The 21678-nt window shown below is 37.8% G+C and overlaps 1 protein-coding gene across 17 annotated transcripts in view; it reads right to left on the bottom strand.

The window, feature by feature from the left end:
- ptprfa (protein tyrosine phosphatase receptor type Fa) overlaps positions 1-21678 on the bottom strand; it is a 216177-nt gene that overhangs the window by 62001 nt on the left and 132498 nt on the right. For all 17 annotated transcript variants that reach the window (XM_083568484.1, XM_083568478.1, XM_083568488.1 and 14 more), the window contains 5 exons: positions 21071-21181; positions 9134-9403; positions 5350-5943; positions 5126-5259; positions 4119-4263 (listed from right to left, as the gene is read on the bottom strand). In XM_083568484.1, the coding sequence (XP_083424610.1) occupies positions 4119-4263; positions 5126-5259; positions 5350-5943; positions 9134-9403; positions 21071-21181 (1254 nt within the window). The remainder of the gene's footprint in view (positions 1-4118; positions 4264-5125; positions 5260-5349; positions 5944-9133; positions 9404-21070; positions 21182-21678) is intronic.

Below are 21678 nucleotides of genomic sequence, written 5' to 3'. Positions count from 1 at the left end.
TCTGGTGATGCGATGTCCTTTATTTATACATTTATTTTTCATATTATTTGGATCGCTATATGATGATGCCTTCAGTTAAATACACCAGAAAACAGGCATTTCTTCACCAGTGCACATGCACAAAAGTACACAATGGACATTGTACTATACTACGTATTTAAATGTAAATACTACTAAATTGCTTTGATTGTGCAAAGCCACACACATTTATGCAAGCAGTCCCCGTCTTATGAAGCAGATGCTTTCTGACGCCCCCATCGTAGATTGAAAATATTGCAAGTTGAGACATGGCTTAGCCTATCCAAAATGGTGATCATTATGGGGTAGTATACTGTAAATTAGTAATAATTGAACAAACTACAGTATATAATTTAGCAAACAGAGCAATTTACAGCACTTTCTGAATAAACTATACAGTATATATGTATGTGGCAGTGGTCGTGTGGACGAGCAAGTGGAGGGAAGATCAAAAGCTGCTACATTTGTCCACTGCGCAAAATGTAAAACAATTGTGCCCTATCGCTTTCGCCATCGTACGATAAAAAACTCGGGGACCATCTGCATTAACATTAATAATGACATATACAACAAAATTAAAAGCATAATTAATGGTGCTTTATGCATGTGCACTCTGTTCCCTCAATTATATTTGGAAAGTGTACAATGTGTAAAAAATCCCTTATTATTATATTGTTTGCTACTATGGTATTCCACTGTAATCATTTCTCCTGTAATCTGTTGCACTATGAATTTGTTATGTAAGATGTGTCATTATTTGGCTAAATGTTGGTTGGGAAATTCCCGACCTGGCTCAGTTTCTCAGTAAAATGTGCCCTGTGGCTAAAAACCCTAGAGTAAAAAGAATCTGAGTGTGCACAATGTTGCTATTTATGTGCTCGGTTGTCTTTTACAAAAGTGGGACACGTTGCTGGCAGACACCTAGTAAAATTCCACTGGCTAGATATAATTATGAAATCGACACACATCTCAATCAATGCATTTTTGACGCGATATTACTTAACATTTTATTGGTGCATCTTGTTGTGAACGAGTCAGTGATCACTCAATCATGCTGATGTGATTGACATCAAGTGGGTGATCGATTTACCACTATTTCACTTTTCTATTAATAATACACATGCTTAGGAGTGTATATATATATTGCAAACACACATCTCTTCATACACCAGAACAACTCAAGCAATTAAATTCTGTGTTTCAAATTGTTTTGATATTCACAGCTCATAAATGAGAATCCTGGTCTTTTACTAAATACAGACAAAGTCTTTATTCACCATGGCAGACTTAACCTGTACGTGGCCACGGGTTTAATCGACTGCAGCTTATTCTCCTGAGTCCTGATGAGAAGTGCTACACAACAAAGTAACAATGTCTTTGAAAGAAATATCAGGAGAAAACAACACACCATTTGGCCTGGAGGATAAACAAACCACCATACCATAGGTAGACTTGGAAAACATAGGTAGATCACTCCTGTGTGTATTTGCATGATCTTGCTGGATATTCTGGGGCGTGCCAGACATTTTGGGATTGCCATAAGGGTTGCCATAGGTGTTTTTCATGTTTCCCAGAATAGATACTTGTTTGGTAATTGGACAGAATCCAGCATGACAATATTTTTTTTTTCCGGTCTGCCCATTATTTCCGTGTTCTATTAACGAACACTGTATGTAGCTATCCAAGAATTATATATTTACTCAAAAATGATCATTATAATTACTATTCCTGTAGGGAAATCCTTAAATAAATCTGAATGACTTGAGTAGAGGTGCTGAGGGTGCATTCAGTACTGCACCTGGAACTGCTAACATACATTTGGTGCTAATATAAATTTGTATATTGGTTAATGTTCCTCTGTGAAATTTGCCCAAAATTACATAAAATAAATCCTGTTGATGAGAAATGGTTGGATTACTACTACAATGTAATTTATATCAGTAAATAACTGCCATGTCTGTGAACTTACTGACTTTTACAAACTATTTATACTCAACTCCTTCGACGCATTCTAAATAGATGTCTCCTAACCCCATTAGGCTTAGAGTATTAGAACAAGTGCATTAAAATGAACCTGTTGTAATTATGCACAACACATTCTGATTTCAGAATCAAACCAGTGTGTATGTGTGTGTGTGTGTGTGTGTGTGTGTGTGTGTGTGTGTATATATATATATATATATATATATATATATATATATATATATATATATATATATATATATATATATATATATATATATATATATATATATAATATTACTTAAAATGATCATACTTATTATTATTATTTAATTATGCTAAGGTCTAAAGTCACTGTATATGTTACATCTAAGAATAGCTCTTTAAATTTTCAGCACCACAATGAACCATCTTTCCTTGTCTCGCTATATACTAGATTGCTGCTTAGGGTGTACATGTCTAGTCGTGATGTTCCAAAATGTCCCAAGGGTTCAAACATTTTACCTTCATAACAAATTAAAAATAGAAAGGCAGATGCTGTTAAGCAAACACTGAGATATAACACTGAGACAATGGTACACACACAGGAAATGAATGGCAACCTGTTGTTTGCTGGGTATGATTGCAAGTTAAAACCTGACACATCCCTCTTCCTGGTTCTCTCTATGTGTTATCACGCATGCTGCTTTTTTTTTTTTTTTTTGAAGCAAAGAGAGGTGGATTCCTGTTTGAGAAATATAATTTGGCAAAAGTGACATTGCAGAGCTCTCGGTGCACTTTGTGCCTGACTCTGCAGGTAACCACCGATTTTGCTTAGATGATAATCATCCAACAGGTTTGATGGTGGTTTGACTTCAGACAAAGTGCTAAAACACGTCTCCTGATGCGAACGTGTGAACGTGAGGGGCCATGATGGTAACCCTCTGCCAAAAAAGTAAAGAAAAAAGAGAAAGGAGGAGAGTGTGAAGGAATGCGGGAGAAGAATGGTCCTTGAAAAGATAAGGGTGAGAGAGATAAAACAGAGGAATGATTGAGGGGCAAAATGGGAATAGAAGTGCGAGCGAGCAAGAGAGAGAAAGAGAGAGAGAGAGAGAGAGAGGAGGAAAAATATGAAATATGGACAGAGACAAATAGAGTATTGGAGATCGAGGGAATGCAAAAGTGGATGATAAAAGATAAGATGTGAGAAATGATTGATTGGCATAGCTGGTAAAAGTGAACAAGAGCAAGAAATTGGGAAAGAGAGCGAGAGAGAGAGAGAGAGAGAGAGAGAGAGAGAGAGAGAGAGAGAGAGAGAGAGAGAGCGAGCAAGAAAGAGAGAGAGAGAGAGAGAGCAAGAGAGAGAGAGAGAAAAGTGGAGTAGGAGGAAAGAAAATATGTATGAGAGGCAAATTGAGTATTGAAGATAGGGGAAACGCAAAAGAAATAGTAAAGGAGAAAGTAGTATGTGAGAGAATAAGAGAGTGAACAAATAGAAAAAGGAGCAGAAGGAAAAGAAAAAATATTGAATGAATACAATAAATTAATAAATAGAAGAAAAAAGAGAATAGAAAAATAGAAGATAGAAAAATCTGGAAAGGCGGAGTGAGAAAGTCCATTTTGAGGTCATCCCAATTTATGGATGACGGGGAACAAATGCACATGTATGCACCCATGTCCATGTGTGGACACACACCCACAGCCCCCAGTATGAGCCACGAGTTTTCCCTAAACTGTCAAACACTTCAGTGTGAGTGATGGAGGATTAGAGGAGTGAGATTAGAGTGAGCACACCAATCACTCTGACATCATTGATAAAAAACAAAAAAAAAATGTTGTTATTGCTAAAATAACATAACGGTGACTGTGGTGGGGAATGAAAAACTGAAGCGTCTGGAGAATAATTTCTAGCTGTGTAGATAAAATCTGAAGCTCTCCATTCTTTACACATCGCATGTTTTAAAAAAAAAATTGTTTATATCTGATGCTTTTTGAGTGAGTGTTACCTGAAGTAAAACGGATAAATAAGAGCCAGGTACGAGCACATGAGCATTCAGTCAATCATTTGAAATGCAGATATGGATGTGAGTATAGATGGTGTATGTGGAGTATGTGTGAAACGTAGAAGGAATGTGTGTATGTGTGTGTGTGGTGCTTACTGGACTGGGCCGTGCGAGCCTCAATGGGCTGTGTGTACAAGCCTAAACCCATCCCAGAGCGTGCAGCCAGCGTGAATTTATACATCGTGTCGGGTTTCAGGCCTTCCACAGCATATGAACCAACCGGGTCAAAGGTCAGATGGTTCTGTGAGAGGCAGACAAAATAAAACAGTCGTTGCAATGGTATTTACGTCTGTTTACAACTCGTGCAAATAAAATACATCATCTCAGCCATGTTTACTGTTTGAAATTTGCTTCATTACTTTTTAGGATTTTAGATTTGAGAGGCTGCGGACACGGCTTTAAATTTAAAGCATTTTTATACACATTTTCTAACAACGTATTCCGATCCCATAGCAAAACCTATTTGAAATTCATGAATGGTTTGAAGTCATTTAATGAAAGGTTTGGGTACGTTTTGTTTTGTACACTATATGGACAAAGGTTTGTGGACACCTTTAGAAAAATCCTATTCCACGTTTAGTCCCCATTTGCTCTTATAATAATGTCTATTCTTCTGGGAAGATGTTCCACTAGATTTTGTGCTGCTGTAGGATGAAAATGTCAGCATTCCAATTCATCCCAAAGATGTTTGGTAGGGTTGAGGTCAGAGTTTTAGAACTGGCCACTTCCACCCCAAACCATGTACACCGTATCTTCACAGAGGGTGCTTTGTGCACAGGTACTTTGTCATGCTGAAACAGATTTGGGTTTCCTAGTACAAGTGAAGGAGATATTTAATGTGAATGAATTCAAAGTCAACCAATACAGTTGTGTGCCTGTAATTTTATAGGGATGAACCACATATGGCTAGGAAAGTCAAGTGTCTCAATATTTTTGTCCATATAGCATACATGCAAATCTATATAATCATATGCCATCATATACTAGCTTCCCATTAAACCACATTTGCCTTGTAATTTTAGTGCAAAATGGAAAAGGCAAAGTGCAGACACCAGACATAACCTGCTGACTTAGTATTCTGTGCGTGTGTGTGATGTCTATACCTTGTTTCCAGCGTCAGCTTCCCAGTATGTGAGCTCATATTTAATTACTTGATCCTGAACAGGCCAGAGCCAACGCAGCATAATCCGAGTGTCGAGCTCTGCCTCTGCCTCGAATTCACTTGGCTGGGCTGGAACTGCATAAAACACACAGTCAGTCTCACAACTTCTCAGTCTCACACCCTCACACAAATCCTCACACACTCACTCAGCCTGGTCTCTCTTACCTCCCTGCAGTGTTTTAATTTGCAGTGTGTGGGATGGCGGTCCATCTCCGACAGCTGTAAATGCCAGCACGCGCAGGCTGTAGGTGGTGCCAGGCACCAGGTTTGAGATGGTGGCCAGCTGTGCTGCATCAGCCGTGTTGTGCTTGTACCAGGCACTGAGTGGCGCGTACGAGTGTGCATCGTGTGTGTAATATACTCTATAGCCCCTGATAAGGCCGTTCGGCTCCTCAGGCGGCTCCCACTGCACCAGCGCTGTGCTTGAGCTCAACATCCTGGCGCGCACCCTTAGCGGAGGAGAGGATGGTGCCTGCTCGCCAGTCCGCGTTTCCACAGACGTGCTGGGCAGACCGCGGCCCACGTTGTTTACTGCCATGACCCGGAACTCATATGGTGAAAATGGACTTAAACCACCAATGCTGTAGCGTGTCGAAGCCACACCATCCACTTCCTGGAAACCGCCATTGTCAGAATGTTTGGCACGGTACTGGATGACATAATATGAGACCGGCTCTGGGTTCCCAGAATCCCATGTCAGAGTCACGCTGGTTGCTGTTGTTTCGGTCACCATTAGAGAAATGGGAGAACGAGGGAGAGCTGAAACACATTTACACAGTATAATCAGGGACAATTATATTGGTGTGATTTCTCTTTGGGGCTATTGCATGGATATTAACCCCTGAATGAGCTGTGGCCTATTAGAACTATTTTAACTAAATTATTTTTACCTGATTACTTATTTAAATTATACTGATTAGTTATTCATTTTGAATTTCTTTTTTTTTTTTTTTTTTTATGCACCGAGAGGTACCTTGATCTATTGTATCTCGCAATAAGTACAAATGTGTTCCAAGTTGGCTTAATTAAAACATTTGTAATGCTGTTATCTAACACTGGAGTGCATGCACTGCAATCTGCGTCTAATGGTCATCCACTGTGCACTTGACCTGAAATGCAGAGGCATTACACACACAAAAAAAAAGCTCCTTTTCCCCCCGTGGTAAACACGGCCATTATCATCACTTTGACTCAGGGTAATGGACTGCTGCTCGGAATACCGTGTTTCCACAGGAGAGCGGTAAAGTGCCTGTATTGTAATAAAATTGCAGCAGAAAATGACTCTAAACCTCTGTTTTTTTATGTCACATGTGATTGTACTGCTGTCAGAGGAGCGGATGGATGTCTAAGTGTACACGGTAACGGCGTTATAAAGGGTGGAGGGAAAAAATGTGTGAAATGCCCAGCTTTGTGAAACTTACATTTCTTCTCTCTGCAGAAAAAGCATTGAGACCAATTTCATCAAAGCCTTTGAGAAAGCAATGAGAAGAGTAGAATAATAATAGTAATTGAAAAATAAAAAAAGTGTAGACTGGATTAACATGGTGCTAAGTGATGCCTAACTAAACCAGGGAGATTTAAAGTGAATCAATTGCCTTCGTCACTCTACTTCCTCAGCATGAAACCCTTCCTGAGTTTTTATTTTCCTATAATAAAGAGAACTGAGTCCTAAAGGCCACAAGTCGACAACAGAGATCATTTTTCATCCATATTAAAGTATGTGACTATCTTACTTACCATTTATCACATTTTTACTTCTAAGTTAACAAGTTAAATCCTTACATGTTGTAAATCTTTTTTGGTACAATGTTCATTGTTAAAAGCAGTATAGAAATAATTGTATTTATCATGTGACCTCAAAATCCCTGAGTTGTCATCCATACTGCTTTCAGTAAATACCAAGCACACCACTTAATGACACACCATATTAGCAAAGAATAATTAGCTCTTTTTTATTATACAAAATTTAACCAAACATTTATTCATCTATTTAATGATACACATTTTTAGCTTTTATTTGATACAGTACACTTTCTGGCACAATTCTTATCATCCTGATTAAAGACTCCTTGAGCTTTTCACACTAGTTCCCTCGCTAATGAATGCCAATGGACTAATGTAGGTAATGTAAGTGGCAAGTACAGTATTTTGTTGGAACTGTATAACTTCACTAAATGTCCTTGGCTCATTATAATGGAGAGCATGGATTAATCCGGTGACACTTTTACTGCTACTCATTTCCCAACCCAAGATACACTTCACTACCTCAATCGTTCTTCAAATGAACATACATTTTTAGAGCAGATAAAAAGGCGATCTAATGTAAGCAGGCACTAACGTTAGCTAGCAGTGATGGTGTAAATGTCAGCTGATGCACCAGTAGTACTGAAGATTCCCAACAATTTGCTAGAGGTTAATGATTAGTTACACTGAATTCAGTTTATAATTCTGGCTCTACAACTATGACTTAGTTTGACTTTCACAACATAAATGAAATCTTAATGAATAAAAAATATGAAGAAAAAAAAGACTGTCTTTAAATTTCTGAATTGTAAGCAATGCAAAAATATGCAATTTATGTCTGTATAACAGATGTTTAAATAAATAATTCTCTCTTCCTCTTATGTTTATTTTATTTCCGATTTGAATATTTTGATCCTTATTATAGCTGTTGCTGTGATTAGAAATCTGATATTCACCAATTAAATAATTAAGTCTTAGAAAAAAGAAACTATTGCCAACATGTGGCCCAAATTTTCAGCACCTTGTTCTTAATGCCTGTGGATGTCTCGGTGTCTGATATGGTCTTAAACCACAGAGACAGGTATGAGCATGTCTGGATCGATTTTCAATACTTCTGCCATGTAATAACAATGCAATAAGCTCAGCTCATTCTCATCAAGAGGCACTTTTAAACAACACCTTTCATTCAGCTGAACAGGTTCACTTTGGTTTAGCCTGGAAAACAATGCTGAAACATGGAGGCAGCAAAATTATTCAGAGTTATTTATCACTCTGAAATGATATTTCTCATATTTCAACATTGATGAAAGATTGATGAGCTGATGGCACACGCTGTGTTAAAGGGAGATGTGGGAATCATACAATCTTCATTATTAACAAGGATATTTTTGTGAGATTTTCAACTACAGCTGAGAAAGAATCGGCATCAGAGCTTTGAGAGCAGATCGGGTCATCCTTCTGGATCGTGACGGAAGCATGTGCTTAATCAAATGTCATGTTAAATCAATGGTGGATGAGTCCGCACTCCACTTTAATCTATTAACCACAGAATCTCTTTTAAACGTCTTTAACAAATACAGTCCAAAAGTCTATCGCAATTCTGCTTAACAATGCATAAGGATTACACATGCACACATTTGTGATCTTACTGACTGAAAGCTGTATGGATGATAACACATACGTCATTACTTTGGCAGATAAAAGGACACAAATTGCTCCGAGGTCACCATGAACTCATAATTATCAAGTTCATGTTATGATAATAATCAAACATTAAGTAAGTAAATAAACATGAATGTAAACACAAGTCAATCATCCAGACAATACAGCGACACAAGAATTGGTTTTGGCAAAAAGCTGACTGAAAAAGAATACATACTAGACATCATGACATACTGTAACATTCTAATTTTGAAATCCACATGCAAAATAAATAGCTAATGACAAATGCAGTGGTAGCTCAGTGGCACTCTGCTGTAAAGTACATGTGACAAGTATAAAGCACCTTCATTTTTCCTTCTATTTTTCTGAAATGAGCTCGGATGTGAAGTTATTAAATGACGTAAGTACTTATTAGTGCTTTATTTTTAGTTATGTATTGCTGTTTCCTTTTAGAGCGGTCATATGTGGAATGCCCTGACTTGACCATACATATTGTGTCTTTTAGACTCTACTGCAAAATTGCCATTTTCTGCCATTTTCTTACCTTTGACGATAATTTGCGCAGTGGTTTCGATCATGCCCAGTGCGGAAATAGCAACACAGGTGTAGTTGGCTGACTGGCGGATGTTATTGAGCTCCAGCACGTTGCGTCCGATGGGCATCTCTTCTTCTTTGGTCAGCTCCGTGTCACCCTTCATCCACTTGACGTAAGGCATAGGTGCGCCAACAGCCACGCACGTAAGGTTGATGCTGCCACCGGGCATTACCTCATGATTGGTGGGGGGAATGGAGAAACGTGGGGGAACTCGCCTGACTGTTAAAGGAGGACAAAAGGAAGTGAACACACTAGAAAAGGAATAAACAGTAAACAGGACCAGCAGCCTCACTGTAGCATGGCTCTAGCATTATGAAAGATTCAGTTCCTCCGTGATATGCCTTTTTGTTTTATCTTTTTTGTATTACTGTATTTTAATATTATTATGAGACATCTGTGGTGAACATAAGTTAAAAACAAGCTGTTTTAGTGAAGCAGAACTTAATATTGTGTTTTTATTTTATTTTTTAACTGTGGTAGATGATACCATTTCAGTTTCATCATGTGAGGTGTTCGCTATTTGTTTTTCTTTCTCTTGCAGTCTTTTTTACTGAACAATACAAGACTTAATGTTCCCATTAGACGTTGCTTGAACTTTGTCCTATTAGGCAAAGTGCCGCCTTTGAAAACGTCCCTAATGAACATCAAAAAAAAAAAAAAAAAAAAGAAACCTGGTCCCAAGCAGCAACATTAACTGGAACATAGAATAATGTAAAATGCAAAGTTGTGCAGTGTATCTTTATTGTCATCTCCCCTGGGGTTCCCTGAAGTGCACCAAGCTTTCTACATTATAGGGGTTTTCTGAATGGACATTTCAGCACTCTCTTTCTCTCTGCACATTAAAAACATGAGCTGCTGCAGCATTAATTACAATCATGAAATGTGAGCCATGAAGGAAAGGTCTCTTGAGACACATTTTTGAGGCACTGTCTTGCTTTCTGTGCTATGAGTTCCAGTATCTTATCTTCATGGCTTGAACAGAGGATTAGACACTAGATCTTGTACTTACTATGGGACAAACATTATGATTAATGAGCATTTCTTGTTATTTTGGTCTGTTGTTTTTTTTTGTTTTTTGTTTTTTTAAACACAAGAAAACCTAAATAGCCATCCTTTTCAACACTTTGCTTCAAATTTAATGACGTTTTTACACATCTGATTAACACACTCAATTTAACATATACTGCGTGATCAAAAGCATATGAACCACCGACAATAGCACCTATATTTTGCCATTTCAAAACCTTTGCATTGGTCTTCTCTATTAGCTCCAGTGAAATCTTAATGCATCTGTTTACAAAGACATCTGTGATATGCATTTGTGTGCCTCCACTTTTGGGAAAGCAGTTAGGGAAATAACCACATAATGGTCAGGTGTTCATATACTTTTGGGCAGAATAGACTACTGTAATGTGTTACTAGGTGGATGTCCTGCGTCATTAATAAACAAGCTTCAGTTAATTCAGAATGCGGCAGCCAGAATTCTCACAAGGTCAAGAAAATATGATCACATAACCCCGATCTTATCGTCCCTACATTGGCTTCCGGTTAAGTTTCGAATAGACTACAAACTACTGCTACTCACTTCTAAAGCACTAAATGGATTGGCTCCCATGTATCTCTCCAGTCTTCTAACATGCTACAATCCGTCACGCTCCCTGAGATCTCAAAACTCTGGGCTTCTAGTAGTTCCTAGAATAGCAAAGTCCACTAAAGGCGGTAGAGCATTTTCACATTTAGCTCCTAAACTCTGGAATAGTCTTCCTGACAGTGTTCGGGGTTCAGACACACTCTCCCAGTTTAAGTGTAGATTAAAAACATATCTTTTTAGCAACGCCTACACATAACACACATCACATCATAACCTTGTGCTCCAGAACATCTGATCACATGCACATTATCAACTTGTGCTGTTAATATTATGCACAGCAGCTACGCTAATTCCTCTCCACTGCTTCTCTTTCTCTCCCCATCCCGAGGCTTCCTGAGGTTTGGCCAGCTCCAGTCACGTCCCACCTCATGAAGATTATGGACTTTAAAGAAGTAGATGCCGAACTCGCAAACATCCTGAACCATCTAGAGACGTACCAGTGCCAATTGGATCCCACTGCATGTGTGGAGTTTGACATTAGACCTCCTGAAGTGTTTAAAGGCTCTGGCATGGAGAAGCTGATGCTGGATCTGTGATGATCACAAATGTTGAGCTCAGTAGCTCCTACTTTTATACCAAAGACTGTTGAAAGAACATTTACTTATAATCTTATACTCCAGTGCTCATGTTAGTTCTCACTCTCCAGTGTTCTGTATTGTTGAAAGATTTATGATCAAACTCTTGATGTCACCCATATGAGGATGGGTTCCCCTTTTGAGTCTGGTTCCTCTCAAGGTTTCTTCCTCATTACATCTAAGGGAGTTTTTCCTTGCCACAGTCGCCGTGGCTGCTCATCAGGGATAAATGCACATCATTCACCTTGACTGTTGATTTCTGTAAAGCTGCTTTGAGACAATGTCTGTTGTGAAAAGCGCTATACAAATAAACTTGACTTGACTTACAGTGTACACATTATTCAATGTCTCAGATTTAAAAGCTTTAATAAACACACTGTACATCTGGGGTAGTTTGGTCGATTGATGAATAAAATCTTTGGGTCAAATGTTTTGAATAAGATATATGGCTTAGATTCCTTACACCTGCTTTGTTATACCCAATTCAACATATATGATTTGCCAAACCTGCTTTGACAGATTTATCACATTTAGTACAACATACAGTATCTGATTCACCCTCCGCCCCCAAAAAATACACCCAATAATCTGCCATGTCCAATTTAATACATCTAATTGACCAGAAAATACACAATCCAATAAACCAAGTCTAATGCATCCACTTAAATCCAGCAAAACTTCCTGCCAAAGGCATATTATCAGCTGTATAAACCTTCCAGACCAGCTTATAATGGACATGGCTTACATTTTACATGAAATGAAATAATAAAAAAAAGAAAGAAAAAACAAAAAAAAAACAATATAAAACAACCATGAATTACTTTTGAATTACTTATGTGAATTATGTGAATTACTTATACCTGTTTAGTTGATCAATTTCTGAAGTTAATCAATAATTAATTAAGCTATCTTAGGTTCTATTACTTTGCTCCTTGAAGTACATGAGCAAACAGAATGGAAATTCTGAACAAGCTCCCATTTCTTAAAGCAGGGTCTAAATGGATATAGCATGGCCAAACTGGGTTATAGACAGATCAGGAAGCAAGGTGATTATTAATCGCCCATGTTTACGTGACTTGAATGCCATTTTAGATTGGAGGGATTTTTATCCCCCTGAGGGAAAGCAGAACAGAGAAGCATTCGTGATAGTACAGCAGCCGAGACACAGCGGCGCCTTATCATCTGCACCTGGCTGTGCACCATAAAAAAAACCCAGAAAGTGAAAACTGAGCTGTGAAATGTCACTTTGTTAGGAAGTTTATTCACCATGGGAGATTACACAAAGCATTGCCTGTCTCAGAACCAAATTACCTTCTAAATATATTTTTCTATATGTTTTTCTTAGAAATGTCTCTTTTTTTTTTTTTTTACGTGCAGGTCAATGTATCCATTTTTTTGTTTTTTATTTTCTATTCGCACCTTTTATGTTTGGGTCATGCTTGCCATTTTTATATCGGGCGCAATGTGTAATTTTCTTTTTTTTTTCTATGTTTGAGCCAGTGTTCTTTTCCTCTCTTTTTTATTGCATTGTTTTACCTTCTTTATGTTTGGCCCAATATCTCATTCTTACCCTTTTTTATGTGGGGGGCATGTCACATTTCAACCTTTTTTATATTTGGCCCAATGTTTTATTTTCCTTTTTGTATGTGTGGTAAATTTCTTTTCCCCGATTTGACCCAATGTTTCTTTTCCTTTCGTTCTTTCTTTTTCTTACTTTTTATGTTTTGGACATGTCACATTTTCCCTTTTTTTAGATTTTCCCCCATGTTACTTTTTCATCTTCTTTGGTTTGGACCATGTTGCTTTCCCCCTTTTTTATGTTTTCATTTTCCCTTTTTAATTTTTGACCAATCTCTCTTTTTGGGTCTTTAATTTTGGCTATGTTTCTTTTTTCTATATTTATGCTCAAGCCACTATCAACATGTGGGAAATTCAGATTTTTTTAATACATGTACACACATTTGTGGGTCTGTGATATATTATGTGATCTATAAACCAGATAAAGACAGTCGGATGCACCAGTCAGTTTGTGAGACAGCACACAGTTTCAGCACACTGGCTGGAGGGAAGGGGAAGAAGAGACCACGTTAGTCCATGTTAATTTACATTAGTTATCATACACACAGAGGGCAGACTGTTACTGCTGGACATCACAGAAATGGAGGATGGTCATGTTATGATGGCGGAGTTTTATTCATTTGAAGTGAGTTAGAGAAGAGAGTGTGATGTGTGAGTGTGATACCACCATCTCATTTTGAAAAAATTGAGTTTTTTTTTTTTTAAGTGAGCTGTTAGAAATGCAGACACACACTCTGGTCTAGTAAGAATGTTACAGGAAATGGAGAGAAGGAAATGCTGGAAGGGGATGCAGAAGATTAGAGGGACGGGTGGTCCAGACTCAAGTGACACGCACAGACACACATGCACACACAAACTCACACTTTATCAAGCATGTCAGACAGGAGCACACGCAGGACGCAAAGCAGCCTCAGCTACAGTCAACAGAGCATAGACCCGTGACTGAAGAAATGGGTGAATATATAAATAAACAAGCAAGACTGCCTATTAAAGGAGAACAAAGCAACGGAACTGGTTTTAACTCTAGTCAGATTGACACAAATGAAAATTCTCTGCATTGATCCGAAAAACAACTTTGATCGTCAGATAGCAGGGGAAAAACAAGCATCGAATTTGAGCAATGACACTGCATTTCCAAGACATCAAATGGCAGACTAATGCCACAGGGAGTATCACAAATGTGAAATTGCCTGCAGTAACTGGATAAAACTAATACGACTAATAGAGGTGAACTTCAATGATTGAACTAATACAAGCTTCAACCCTTTAATGATTATAGTGTAGTCTTTTGAAATACAGTTCTCAAATCTGATTGGCCAGAAGGTGCTGGTTCATTTTCTAAACCATCACTGCTTTGACAACACTTTCAGATGTAATTTAAAAAGATACATATCCTTCTAACATGTACTCTGTGATCAAGCAGAACACTAGCTTACAAAGATGGATCACACAGTATATGTACGCCAAACTCGAGGAGAAAATGACGCTTTCTCTCTCTACTTGTTTCAGGATTGTTTTTCATCACTGGAGCCAGAACCAACACAGCCCCTTCCAAATTAAACAATCAGTTCTTCTTTATCCGGCTTAAATGCTCAGAAACCCAAAAAGGCTTTTTGGCTTTTACTCAGACGATAATAATATGTCCCGTCCTCAAACGCTCCAAGCTACGAAAAAGGGAGGATAATTACACTCTCGGCATTCGGGTCTCATCCGTAAACAAGTTTTGCTGTTTGACCTTGGAGATTTAATGCCTTGTGACATTGCAACGGCACTCTGTTTGTAAAAATGGAGAATCAACATATTATAAGGTCAAGTGTTGTACATAGTAACTCTACATAGTGATTTAATATCCAGTAGTGCCATATCTTTAGTTTACTAGGTGCCAATCAAATCAAAATATATTATCTCAGGTTTTTTAATTCTACAATTATAGGCATTGCGATATCAAAAAGATTTTGAAGGTGTCTGCATTATAGCTTTGGAGCTGTAAAACAGAAATTGATTTGCTCAAGTTTGGCTCAAGAGAGAATAAGATGTTCTGCTGTCAGTGTTTGATAAATGTCTTTCTCCACACCACAAACATTGGTGATTTGGCAGTGGTTTACTCTGGAGGATAAAAAGTACAAAATATAAAACAGAAAGCTGGTGATGAAAAGCTTATAATAATAATACTGTGCTGAAATAAAATTATATTATGGCTAACTATTTTTGAAGAGTTGATGTAGATTTGTTATATTTCTCAACTGTTCAAATGTCTATAAAACAATAATTAGATTGACATTTTTAATTAAGGGCAGTTTGTTCAACAGCATGTAATGACAAACCTTTATTGACCTAGACCTTCATTTCACCAAAGTTCTGCAAATTTTGACGATCTAAAACAATCAAATGATTGCATTTATTTTGATTATGTAACAATCAAAAAAATTCAGCTACAAATGTGGAAATGAAAGATTACACATGAAAGGATCCATGCCCAAGCAATTAACAAGCAGAACATACATGCAGCATGCAAAGATTTTTGGGAGAAATTCTGAGGAAAAATGAGGTTGGAATTGTTTAGTTGGAAGAGAAAAAGGAGGGAAAAAAAGGGAGGCAAAACTAATCAGAAAAGGGCGATTAAGCTGTAGTTAAACCCCCAGGAGGGGCTGAAGAAGAGATCCGCAGGCCCTCCATGTAGATGAAGAGAAGGAGAAATAACGGAACCCACCTTCCCGCTGGTCTGAGAGTGGGAAGTGGAGTGAGTGTTGATGGCAGGATGCGATGAAGACGATGGAGGGAGGAAAGGAAAAGGAGAGAGAAAGAGAGAGAGAGAGAGTGTAGAGGAAAAAGGAGGGAGAACGAGAAGACAAGAAGAAACAGAGAGTAAAACAGGCAAATATTCCGTTTATCCATTAAAGAGATGAGCAATAACAACATGATGTTACAGAACACTGAAACACCAAGGTCAAACACACACACACACTCCTTTTAACACAGAGATACACACAATTCTCTTCAAGTTTTAAACATAACAGATTTTAAAGCTAATTAATAGCACACAGGCACACGTTATTCTTTTCTACAATGAGTATGTCTAATGGTTTTCCTACTTCATTCTATTCACCAACACACACACACACACACACACACACACACACACACACACACACACACACACACACACACACACACACACACACACACACACACACACGACTAGAAAACACATTACTAAGCATCAGCACTAACAAGCAGTGAGAAGGCAGGAACCCTCAAGTGGTTGCTTGTGAGCTTGCTAAAGGATGACTGTGACCATGCGCAGATGTTTTATGGAACAGGATAAGCAATTTCAGCAGTGAGCAGTCCCATATACAGAGAGCGTATATGCCGAGTTACAACCTGGAGATATGGAAGATGAGCAGTAAACACACACGGATATAGGCTTGCCTGCACACAGAGGTGAGAATAAAGAAAACTGGATCGCGTAATCAGCGTAAAAAAGAGAAAGGTTGAAGAGCACCAAGGAGAAGGAACGAGGCCACCCACACACACACTGAGCAGCCCACACATTGATTTTAGGTTTCCACACCTGTAGAGAGAGAGGGTTAGGGAAGTTCAAATAAGAGCATGCACATTGAGCTGAAATAAAAGTACATTTATGGTTTAGTATATATTCGATATATAAGGGTTGCACAGACACCTCCCCCACATACACACACATATGCAGGTTACAAATAAGGAATTTGATCCCGATTACAGACTCATAAATATATATTGAATGTCATCAAAAGGCCAAGGTTCTGAGTGTGTTCCATCCGTTGCCACATCTTAAGGTGTGTGGTTTGAGTTCAGATCAAAAGCAAAAGGTCTCCATTTCTTCGGATATGATCTCTGCTCTGTGTGTGTTATTAGAGCTTCTGGTTCAGACTCTTATCAGGGTGAGTAAACAGGATGAGGTGAATCAAATGAGGAAAGAACCACAACTCTGTTCCTCTAGAACTGACGCGCACGCACGCACATACACACACCACCCGATCACAAACCTTACAATATGATACACCAAACAAACGCACACTCAGCTTTCTTCAGACAAGTAAATTTATGCCAAGGTCAGACAAAACAATCTATTCAGAAACTTTTTTGCACTAACTCTTATGCCTCAATGAGACAGATTGATATCAAGGAGACAAAACTGGTGCAAAAGGACTGATGGAGTTAGCAATTCACCATATCAAATTGCCCAAAATGAGACAAGTATCTTATCATCCTAGCCATCATCTTAGCTGATTTCTAGTACATTAGCCATAGTTAGTTTTGGCCACAGGAACAAATACTCATCGTATGCTGAGTCGAATGAGAGAGTTAGGAAAGTTTGAGGAAGCTGGTATATCTCGGTTTAGTTCTCAACACATATTACTCACTATTTGCAATATTAACACAATTATTAGCAAGGAGTCTGGTCTTTCTCAAGAAGGTGCACTTCCAATATGTTTTAATCCTGAAGTTAGGAATACTAAAATTCTACACTACAGACGAAAAAGATGGACAGAATACAGACCCTTTAACCTGTGAGTTTTTGAGAATGGACATAACATAATATTTCAGCCAATATACCATGTGATCTAAAAAGGAAATGAAACCTTTCTAGGCATGAACAAGCATCTACATTTCAAAAGCAGCTTTATAGCACAATGTTATTAAAATATCCAATTAAATTATTTGAGTTCTCAGCACTCCAGTTTCAAAACTCTCTTGACCCACAAATTGAAAAAGCCAAATCAAAAATTATCAAATAAGCCAAATTTAAAATTATATGAAAAATGTCCCTACTGTGGGAAATAAAGGTTTATCTTATCATAAATTAGCCATTTAAATTCTGAACATAGAATCTACTAATTTTTCCCCCACTTCAGTAAATACAGCTTCTAATTTTACAAAATGAAAAATGCACCTCTTGTTAAACACAGGATACATAAAAACGTCTGACTGGAAGTGTATGCTGCCATTCACTAATTACAAAGACGGAAGACCAGACGATATGAACAATAAAGGAGACTGTTATGGAAACTGTATCCAAGTTTCAGCTCATGTTGGTGTTTATTAACACCCTCGTTTTTGAACAGTTAGAGCATAACTGGTCGCAACTTGTCTTAATGCAAAGCTTATATCTGTCTGTTAAACCTTACCGGAACTACAACCACACTCGGGCCAACAGTAATCCCTGTCTGAAAGAGTTAATAGAAATCATAAAATCAGTGGAAAGGTCTTCTTTGAGAATCAAGCTGTGGTGTGAAGTGGGTGCAAAAGTAGGCAGAATTCCCTTTGAAATCCTGCTGCTCATCTGGAATCCCCCCTTCATCCTGCAGTAACCTTACAGGCATACCTTAAGGGGCATGTTGAACACACACACAGTGCAGTAGCACCAATTTATATTTGACTTCCTGACACTCACCCTAATCTCACCTCTATGTGCCGATTTCAATTACTTTCCCTAAGGTACACTTGACCTGATACCTGACTCATACCTTACTTGTACCAACCCCTTGACACGTACCTATAAATGTTCTTCATACTTGCATACGATGCTTACACTCTAGCTGACTATTCCCTCTCTTGTTCCTGACCGTAACCTCATATTCACCTGTAGTAGACCTTTACCTGTCAGCAATACCATTCTCATCTGATTTGTGTGTGATCTTTAACCGGTTCTCCTATATACTCTTAGACACAGTCTCCTTGTTGCTACAGTGATACCATCAAGGGCATGCCTTTGCTAAATGCAAGTATATTTATCTTTATTAAATATTGAACATGAATATATTATACTTTTAAATATTTACTTTAATAGCTAACCAAAAGGTACACAACATGCACATGCCCAATAAATGGATGTACACTACAGCTACAAGGGATGTACCCTGGATGGAACCATGCCAACAGTTTGGTACTTTAAATTGTGAAAGAATACCACCTGTACATAGCTATTGCCTTACCTGTACATGACATTTAGCTCACTTGAACTTTATACTGTACATACCCATACATTATCCTCAGCTGCACCATTAAACACCAGTCAAAACTATGATACACACTCATAGTTGTCTAACTTGTGCTTTCACTTCCTCTGTACCTAATGTTTACTATGAACTGACTCCTAAATTATTTCTTTACCCTACCTGTATCTGATACTTATTTCTAACCACCTCACACACACTTTCACTTTACCTGTACTTCCTGTTAACTCTATCTGTGGTATTTAGGTTATGTAAAAGCCACAAGATTTATCTGCATAGGATTAGTGGCTTTTACCTCAGAATTACCTCATTAGTTTATGAGTCTAAAATCATGTGCACATATGCGATCATGACCTGATCTTTACCTGTTTTGACTTTCACCTGTATTTTGAGTCTCATGAATGTGTATTTAGAAAACACCTAATCTTTTCTCACCTCCTTGGTTTCTAGGTTGAGAATGTTTTTAATGCTGTTGTTGATCAGGCACACAAGTCAGTGATATTTAAAAACAGTTTGGAATTAAATTGGGCAACTCCCAAGGCATACCTAACTTCATAGGTGCTGCGGCTGAGACAGTTAAGGCTTGTGGTTGTTTGTACTGCAGTCACAATACTCATATCAGACAGCAGAGGGCTCTAAATATTCTAGTGAATTCCATTTAAAAAAGTGCAATCAAAAAGTAAAAAAAAAAAGTGGGATTATGAGAAGAAACACACTTTAATCTACAAGTAGAAGACTGAAGTCTTGGAGATCTACAGCATTAGAAACTTTCGAATGTACAGAATCTACTGCATACACAAAGACATACCTGATTCACATTAGGCCTGAAACATTCCCTAGAGTAATTAGAATACAAAAAAATGCGTTGTTTAGTCCATTTAAATACACACTAAGCATTGTATTTCCCCACGGTCCATTATTACTGGCGCACCACCCGCTAAACTCTGGAGCACTCTGCACAGGTGAAGACATGCTGCAGAACGAAAAAAAATGGAGGAACGGGGAGAAAACAGCAAAGGGGCGAAGAGTAGATTCTTATGAAAGTCCATTTCCGCCACATATAAAAAAAAATTTGCCTAATTTCCAACTTTATTTCTTACAATTGTGACACAAATCTTTAAACATTGAAAATAGTATGGGCTCTAATCAATTAAATTGCATGGTAATAAACTAAGCTTCCGATCCCTGAAGAGAACTATGTGTAACAATCAGCTCTGGAGGAGACGGAACAAGTAGAGGAGCTTCATTCATACACCAACAGCTTCAAACTTCAGGCCCACACCAGTGGATGCACCAGAAATGTCGGATGTTTACAAGAAATAAAGTCAGAATTGTGAGGAGAGAAAAAAAATTTTTGTGGCGGAAACGTGCTTCTATAGGATTCAGGCTAAAGAAAACGACAAAGTTTCCAAAGCTTGGGATCATTTCACCATACAGTGTATTTACTTTTATTTTTAGAGAAATCTGAAATGTATTTTTATATTTTTATTAGATTTTTTTATTTATACATTTGCACTTATATGTAATATGGCAATTAAATGCACTAAATGGATTTCGTTTTCACAAATATTCTTGTATGAAATATCAGCAATAAAAATCAAATAAAAATTAAAAAAAAGGAAAAAATTAATTGTTAATTTTTGAGACCCGTCTTATTTTCTCTTGTATATTTAGTATTGCGCTTTAATAATTGTTGGAATGATCGTTAAAATACTCGATTAATAAAATAATCGATAGCTACAGCCCTAATTCAAATAATTAGGTAATTGTGGTTCTCCTAGTTTGGAATTTGAAAACACTAATTTATGCCTTGAAAGTACATTGGACATGAGCAGTGAAATTATCCTCCCTAAAAGAAACAAGTGAGTGTAATTTTTAGATCACATAAGGTAAAAGGAGGTTCTCTTTGTTTGTGTATGTGTGAAGGATCCTGGTTTGAATGGAGCTAGAGCTGTGGAGAGCAAGAGGAGGACAAACAGCATGACATTTTGAATTAGTTATTTATCACACCGTACATGACGTTACTTAACATTTTGTCCCGTGTATTTTTTTTTTGTCCCCTGTGTCCAATCTGGACATCTCTTACCTCTGACATAGAGATTAGCCGGAGCGGAGTATCGTGTCCCGGCACTGTTCGTCGCCACACACTCATATTTTCCTTGATCTGATTCCTCGCTGTTCTCTATCTGCAGCGCACCTGAAAACAACACAAAGGTCACACAACCATTTGCACATTGCAAAAAAAACAATACCACAGTCATGCCCTGACTTGAGTTTCAACTCGTCCGATTTGGATCCATGGGTAGAGGTCGCAAATCTACTTACAGTATGTATGCTTCAAATAAAAGCAGACAGCACTCAATCTAAAGAGGGTCTTTACAGAGTTCCGCTACATGCTTTAAAAAAGCCTATGCATTTATTTACGACTGGCAGGACGGTATTATGCTGAAGACTGTTCCAACATGTCCATGTTGCTGTATGGATCTGTTAAGGACAAAGACAGAACCAGCCTTTTTTTATTTTACAGAAAGGACAGCAATCCCTGTCAACATGTGAAGATAAGCTGCACTGTAGTTATATAATCACCACTCTTTGTTATTTTTAAATCCCAGAAAACCTAAAATTAGTTTGATAAATATAAAATTTTAGTAAATAATTGACTTGTCAGCATGTGAATTGACTACATGTAAGAAC

This window comes from Silurus aristotelis (assembly GCF_946808225.1).
Source record: "Silurus aristotelis genome assembly, chromosome: 2".
Classification (NCBI taxonomy): Eukaryota; Metazoa; Chordata; class Actinopteri; order Siluriformes; family Siluridae; genus Silurus; species Silurus aristotelis.
The sequence above is the reverse complement of the archived record's forward strand: the minus strand, read 5'-3'. Positions and strand labels throughout refer to the sequence as shown.